This window comes from Carya illinoinensis, chromosome 8 (assembly GCF_018687715.1).
Source record: "Carya illinoinensis cultivar Pawnee chromosome 8, C.illinoinensisPawnee_v1, whole genome shotgun sequence".
Taxonomy (NCBI): domain Eukaryota; kingdom Viridiplantae; phylum Streptophyta; class Magnoliopsida; order Fagales; family Juglandaceae; genus Carya; species Carya illinoinensis.
The window spans coordinates 38,160,488-38,168,541 of record NC_056759.1 but is presented as its reverse complement, the minus strand read 5'-3'; the positions used below and the strand labels follow the sequence as shown (position 1 = coordinate 38,168,541).

The 8,054-nt window shown below is 42.6% G+C and overlaps 1 protein-coding gene across 1 annotated transcript; it reads left to right on the top strand.

Annotated features, from left to right (window-relative positions):
* The first annotated feature begins 1,109 nt into the window (after positions 1 to 1,109).
* Positions 1,110 to 1,709, top strand: LOC122274721. Its single transcript, XM_043083729.1, has one exon. The coding sequence runs from the start codon at positions 1,110 to 1,112 to the stop codon at positions 1,707 to 1,709; it is 600 nt and encodes a 199-aa protein (XP_042939663.1).
* Positions 1,710 to 8,054: the final 6,345 nt, after the last annotated feature.

Sequence of the window (8,054 nt, the reverse complement as noted above, 5' to 3'; positions counted from 1 at the left end):
TTGATATGGTAATAAATGAATGTGTGAAAACACATTTATTTAAAAAAATTACCAAAATAATTGTAATTAATTAACTATAACTTATATATATATATATAATGCACATTATAACATAAGTTGATGATATTTCTTTTTAATTAAGGAATCATATCATTAACGTTATAGACAATATAATTTTCATTATACTAGATAAATGATAACACATATTGTATATAATAACTATCACTTATTATTTATAATTTCATGTTATTATAATAATTATTACTTATTATTTCAGAACCATTGGATATTGATATTGGTATATTTTATGTTGTTTTATGTTGTTATTTCTTATGGAATATTATTTTTCTTATAGTATTGGTTATCGTGATATTTATGATTTAAAATGTTTAGTTTATAAGAGCATCTATATTGGTTTCATCAAAATCATCTTCAAAATTTGATGGAAAGTACAAGTTTTTTATAAATCCAAAACGTTCCTATCCATAATCCCACGTTTGATTAGCCATTAGATTCATCAAAATAATAATATAATATTATTTTTTAAATAATAACATTTTAAATTTATTTTTTTTTCCATATTTTGCAAATACACTAACCATATGTACATTAATAATTTAATTTGATACTTAAATTATTGATTCCCTTTTCCTCACCTAATTACCCAACAAACACATTTTGCTAACCCTTCTTCTACCCAATAATCATATATACAATAATTTAAGGAACCAACAAACACATCTACAATTTGTTCATCCAACAATTATATCATGTCAATATTTCTTCTAACCAATATTCATATCTACAATTCTCGAAACTAACAAACACTTCCACAAACTCTTCTTATCTACCCAAACTTCACATCTACAATTCTATCCTCAGTCAAACACATTCATTCCACCATGCACAATACTCAATATTCATATCCATAATTCTTTAAACCAACATATAGATGTAGCCAACCGTTCTTCTCTTGCCTAGATTTTTAGGTGTATCTAATAGTCTTGGATTAAGCCCTATAAATAGATCCATCCTTTAACTACTTCACAGTCATAAAAAACCAATATTTCTTCTTTCAATTCTTTGCATTTTTTTTCTCTCAGTTCTCTATGAATCCCTTTCTAAATGCTCTTCATATGTTAGATGAAGATTATTTTGATTATGAGGATCTTATGATAGAAGCAATGGCCCTACATAGAGAACGACATGCAGCCGAGGGAGCATCTTCTTCACATCGTCCTAATTCTCAACCTCGTATGTTCATCCAATGCAATCCGTTGGGAGGTCATCAATGCCTTTGGAAGGATTACTTTGCTCAACCGCCAATATATCCGTCAAACATTTTTAGGAGGAGATTTCGAATGAGTCGTGATCTGTTTTTACGCATAAATTCTGCATTTGAGACTCATGATGATTATTTTTTCCAAAAGAGAGATGCTAGTGAGAGGCTTGAATTGTCTTCCCTTCAAAATATGACTGCAACAATTAAGATGCTTGCATATGGGGTAACAGTGATGGTAGATGAGTATGCAAGAATTGGAGAAAGCACCACACAGTTGAGTATGAAGAAATTTGTAAAGGCAATCATGTCAATCTTTAGAGGTGAGTACTTGAGGTCTCCAACCAGCAATGATATAGTGAGGTTATTAGGAGTCGGACAAAGGTGTGGGTTTTCAAGAATGTTGGGTAACATTGATTGCATGCACTGAAAATGGAAGAATTGTCCTAATGCTTGGAAAGGTATGTATTCTGGTCATGTAAATGAACCAACTATTATTTTGGAGGTTGTTGCCTCTTACGATCTTTGGATATGGCATGTTTTTTTTTTTTTTTCACCTGGGTCTCATAATGACATCAATGTACTCGATTGATCTTCTATTTTTACTGCATTAGCTGAAGGTCGTGCTCCTCCATGCAACTATATAATCAATAGTCACGAATACACAATTGGATATTATTTTGCTAATGTTATATATTCTTCATGGGCAACATTAGTGAAAACAAGGAAAAAAGAAAAAACATTTTGCTACTTGCCAAGAGTAACGCAAGGAAAGATGTGGAAGGTGCCTTCGGAGTACTCCAAGCTAGATTTGTAATTGTGCGTGGACCTGCTAGGTATTTCTTGTGATGACCCGCTTTTAAGTGTATTTTCGCTGAAATAATTGTTTTTATTTTAATTAATATATCAGTTATTTTATTTTAATTTGTTTGCGTTTTTAAAATTGGTTTTTAATTTAATTTAATTTATTTGATGTTGTGTTTTATTTCTTTAAGTTGTTTTGTAGTTTTAATCTTTTCCGGCAGTTTGTTCGTTTTCCCGGAGTGAGGATTGGACCTCATCTCTTTTCACATCTTTTTCCTTTTTCCTCTTTTTCCTTTTTTTCTTTTTCCTTTCTTTTTCTTTTCTTCTTTTTCTTTTTTTCTTTCTTTCTTTCCTTCTTCTCCCACTCGACCGAACCCCCCCTGTGCTCTCTCTCTCTCCTCCCTCTCCCTCACGCCGGCGTCACCTTCCCCAGCCCCTACCGCCGCCGTCCGGCCACCGTTCGGCCTCCCACCGGTCCCATTCTCTTCCTCTCCCTCCGGTGCACCACCCCTCCAAAACCCACCCCCAACCGGCCGGCCGTTTGGCCGGAAAAGCTCCAAGAAGGGCGCACGAATTTTACTCCGATCCGCCGCCGTCGCTCCACCTCCGGCCACCATTTCTTCACCACTTCATCACCGACTCCTTGCCGTCCTAACCCACCCATTTCCGGCCTCCAACAACCACCGGAACAGCTCCCACGAGCTTAGTTTCCGTTTTGGGTAATCCGGCCATTCTACCGCCACCCACGGCCAACCGTCACTTCCAATAGCTTCACAACCATCCCTAGACCATTCCCTATCAATCTCGTGCCCTAGTTTGTCCCCGTTCAAAAGTGGGTTTTTCAAACCCACGGCCACAGTGAATTTTCACTGTGACGTTGCTGTTTTTCCGCCGTTTTCAACACCGCTTGTTTTCTAAAATTGCCATATAGCGCTGTAAGTAATTTCCAAACCCTATTTGCAGATTTTAATATATATTGCTCATTCAATTATTTACTGTTGTTGGTTGTTGATTCCGGACTGAGTCCGAGGAGTTTCGGGGGTCGGATGGATGGAGGACGGAGTTGCCTGTTTATTTGTTTTATGTTGTTGGATTATTTTATTATGCATTGTTATGACATTACATGGTGCATGCACGTGTATTTTTGTTTATGTGTGAAAAGCCTGTGTTTTGGCGTGAGTGGTTTTGCGGGTGCGTGTGTATCACGAGCCCAAGCCGGGATGCGGAATAAACTGAGTGATGTCCCATGAGTTGTCGAGAGAGATGACGGGAGCGGGGCTAGGGGGTGCTTGGCCCTTCGCTGGCGAGGGCTAGAGGATGCTTGGCTACGCACGCGCGGGGTGCGGAACTGGGCATCGCTCGTTAGGTGTCACATGCGTGGTGGTACTCTACGGTGTGACACTGGAGCCAGGGTGTGCGGATGACCCCTAGGGTAGGTCATGGTGCATACGGTTAAAATTGGATAATGGTTTATGAGGCCAAATGGGACTTTTGGCGTGTTTTTCAGAAAGGATATGCTTTTGGGCCAAATGGGTTTTTGGCGTGTGTGGAAAACTTGGGTTTTATGGGCTTTGTGCATTGGGCATGTTTCATGCATCTTGTTTGAGTTTTATGTGTTTTTATCTGGTAGTGTTTGGGTTTTACTTACCTGCGGTACCATTCGTGGTCCCGTAGCTTTTGGTTCAGAGTTAGAAGACGAAGAGGAGGAGGCTGAGCCCGAGGATGCGGCTCCGCCGGGTTGCTGATGCTATCTTTTATATTTGTTTAAAACTGTATTTGTGTTTTGTAATATTTATCTATGTACGTTTTAAACAGCTTGTATTACGTTAAGAAAAATTCTGGTACTTAGTTATGACTTTCGTTATCCGCTGCGTGTTTCTCTGTACACATCCGCTGCCTTACACACACTCGGCACCCGTCGATGGGATGGTGACCCGGGTTGTCACCATCCGAACCTCTCAATTTCCCCGTGTTCGGGCGTGGGGATTTGGGGGCGTCACAGGTGGTATCAGAGCGGTTTGGCTCTGGGTAAAACCACATGTCCCGTAGGTAGTACCAGAATGTTTTTTTTTTAAGTTGTGTTTTGAAAATTATGTTAAGTATAGTTGTTTTATTTGTTTTATTTGTGTGAGCTTGTTTGTTTGTTTTTATTTATTTAGTTATGTTTTGGCATGCTGGTTTCTTTTGTTTCTTGCTGTGTAGTGCTGTTTTGTTTTGATGGTTTTATTTGTTTTCTTAAAGGAGGGTCAAGAGTAGTGTTGTGACAGGAGTATGGGGAGACCAGGGAGACCAAGGAAAAATACTCAGGAACCGCAAGAAAATACCTCCAGAGATGACTCCATAGCCGAAGCAATTCGGCAGATGACGGAGTTTATGCAACAGAGTGCGAGGTCCCAACAGGTAGGGCCTTGGCCACCACAAGGACCTTGGCCACCACAAGGGGGTCCTTGGCCACCATCAGGAGGGCCTTGTCCACCATCAGGAGGACCTTATCCACCGTCAGGAGAACCTTGTTCGCAACAAGGAGGGTATTGGCCACAACCAGGAGGTCCTTGGCCATATCAGGGAGGGCCTTGGATGTATCCAGGAGGGTCCAGTAGCATGGTGCAAGCCGGATGCACCTATGAGCGCTTCCTAGCGCATCGGACTCCACACTTCACGGGAAATGAGGATCCAATTCAGGCTGGAAAATGGATCAAAGATCTGGAGAAGACTTTTGAGGTGTGTGGGTGCACTGAGGCACAGCAAGTACTTTACGCCAGCTACCTCTTGCAAGGCACTGCTTCTGATTGGTGGGATACCAAGAGGGTGCTGTTGGAATCTGAATTGGGATCTTTCGCTGCGGTGACTTGGCAGCGTTTCAAGAAAGAGTTCAATGACCGCTTCTTTCCCGCATCGGTAAGGAAGCAAAAGGCAAGAGAGTTCTCCAATCTGGTCCAAGGGGGCGCGACAGTGGAGCTATACGCCCGGAGAGGTGGACGATGAGGCACCAGCGACCCATGATGCTGGAGTAATCACAGGTATGGATTAATTTAATTTTTAAGTTGGATTTAATTTTTGGTGCATTTGGTTTCTTCGTTGTTTTTTTGGATTTCATGGGTTGTGTGTTTGGTTCAGGAAGAGTCCGTTTGTATGAGTTTTATGCTTGTACTTTGTTTGATTCCGGTGCTTCACGATCGTTTGTGTCTTCCACGTTTGCTCGGGTGTGTAACTTGGTCACGGAACCGTTGCCGAAGGCTATGGTAGTGGCTCTACCCGATGGCGAGATGGTGTGGTGTTCCAAGGTTGCTTTGGGATGCCCGTTAAATTTTGAGGGAAGATTCTTGGATGCTGATTTGGTGGTGTTCAAGCTGTTGGGTTTTGATATTATCCTCGGAATGGATTGGCTATACCAATATTCTGTGAGTATTAATTGCAGAAGTCGGATAATTAGCTTTCAGCTTCCAGATGGTGATTGTCTGGAATTTGTGGGGAGTAGGTTAAAAGAGAAACAGATAATTATATCGGCGATTCAGGCAAGACGAGAGATTGCATGGGGAGCGGATGCATTCTTGGTGCAGATGGTGTCCACGCCGTCTGAGAAGAAGTCTTTGGCAGACATTCCAGTTGTGGAAGAGTTCCCTGATGTATTTGTGGATGACTTGCCCGGACTACCCCCTGTTCGGGAGATGGAGTTTGTCATAGATTTGGAACCTGGAGCGGCTCCTGTGCATAAAGCTCCTTATCGCATGGCACCGGCTGAATTGAAAGAGTTGAAGACTCAGTTGCAAGAACTGGTAGAGAAGGGATTTATTCAGCCTAGTACGTCGCCGTGGGGTGCACCAGTTTTATTTGTTAAGAAGAAAGATGGAACCCTCCGTATGTGCATTGACTATCGGGAATTGAACAAGGTGACCATCAAAAATAAATACCCTCTCCCGCAGATTGATGATTTGTTTGACCAACTTCAAGGAGCAGCCGTGTTCTCTAAGATTGATCTGAGGTCGGGATATTACCAGCTGAGAATCAGAGACCAAGATGTGCCTAAAACTGCTTTCAGGTCGAGGTATGGGCATTATGAATTTAAGGTGATGCCGTTTGGGTTAGCTAATGCCCCTGCAGCGTTCATGGATTTGATGAATAGGGTGTTTCAACCTTACCTGGATTCCTTTGTGGTAGTATTTATCGATGATATACTGATTTATTCCAGAGATGTTGAAGAGCATGTGTATCATCTTAGCCTGGTACTAGAGAGATTGAGAGAACACCAGCTATACGCCAAGCTCAGCAAGTGTGAGTTCTGGTTGGAAGAAGTTAAATTTCTTGGGCATGTAATTTCCCGGGGTGGAGTGGCAGTTGATCCTAGTAAGGTAGAAGCCATTTTGTCATGGCCACGCCCAACTACAGTACGCGAGATCAGGAGTTTCTTGGGACTCGCCGGTTACTACCGAAGGTTTGTAGAGGGTTTTGCTCGCCTATCCGGACCTCTCACAGCTTTGACTCGGAAGAATACAGACTTTGTTTGGTCAGAGAAATGTGAGAGAAGCTTCCAGGAATTGAAGAACAGGTTGACAACGGCACCAGTGTTAGCACTCCCAGAACCGCATAAGCCATTCGTAGTCTTCAGTGATGCGTCTAAGTTCGGTTTGGGTTGTGTCCTTATGCAGGAAGGACGGGTTGTAGCCTATGCATCTCGTCAGCTTAAGGACCATGAGAAGAATTATCCGACGCATGATCTAGAATTGGCTGCGATTGTTTTTGCACTCAAGATCTGACGGCATTTCTTGTATGGGGAAGCTTGCGAGGTATTTACCGACCATAAGAGTTTGAAGCATTTGTTTTTCCAGAAAAATCTGAATATGAGGCAGAGGCGTTGGCTGGAGCTAATCAATGACTATCAGTGTGAGATCAAGTACCACCCGGGGAAGGCTAATATAGTTGCTGATGCTTTGAGCCGGAAGTCTCATTTGGAGGATGAAGCCGAACCGTCAGAAATGGATTCGTTACTTTATGGGATGAGAAGACTCCTTATAGAGAGTTCGCAGCAAGTAGAGATTTTGTCTTCAGTTCTTGACATTCGGGTAATAGATTTTGAAGAATTGAAGGCTCTTCAAAGAAAGGATCCGAAGCTGTTGAACATCAGGAAAAGAGTCCGAAAATCTTGAGGGCCGTTGCACTATAGCATGGATAGTGATGGGGTACTTCGGTTCCGAGATCGCAGAGTGGTCCCGAAGGACTCAGATTTCAAAGAACGAATCATGGCGGAAGCTCATGCGGCCCCGTATTCAGTTCATCCCGGCAGTACAAAGATGTATCGTGACTTGAAGAAAAATTACTGGTGGGATGGAATGAAGAAGGACGTTGCCTTATATGTGGAGAAATGTCACACGTGTCGTCAGGTAAAGGCCGAGCATCAGAGACCTGCAGGCATGCTCCAACCCCTCCCTATTCCTGAGTGGGATGACATCACGATGGACTTCGTAGTGGGTTTGCCGAGAACGCCTAGTGGGAAGAATTCTGTTTGGGTGATCGTGGACCGGTTAACGAAGAGTGCTCATTTTCTGTCTGTTAACAACACCGACTCTTTGGGTAAGTTGACCCGTTTGTATGTCAAGGAGATAGTGCGGCTACATGGCATACCAAAGAGTATAGTGTCGGATCGAGACCCGAGGTTCACATCGCAGTTCTGGAAGAGTTTGCAGGCAGCTTTGGGTACTAAGTTGAAGTTCAGCACTGCTTATCACCCGCAGACAGACGGCCAGTCAGAGCGCACCATACAGACCCTGGAAGACATGCTGCGAGCATGTGCCCTGGAATTCCAAGGAAGCTGGGAAAATCACTTGCCGCTCATTGAGTTTGCCTACAATAACAGCTACCATGCGACCATTCAGATGGCTCCATATGAAGCTCTTTATGGGAGAAAGTGTAGGTCGCCCTTGTGTTGGGATGAAATTGGGGAGAGTAGGGTATTTGGACCCGAAATAATTCAAGA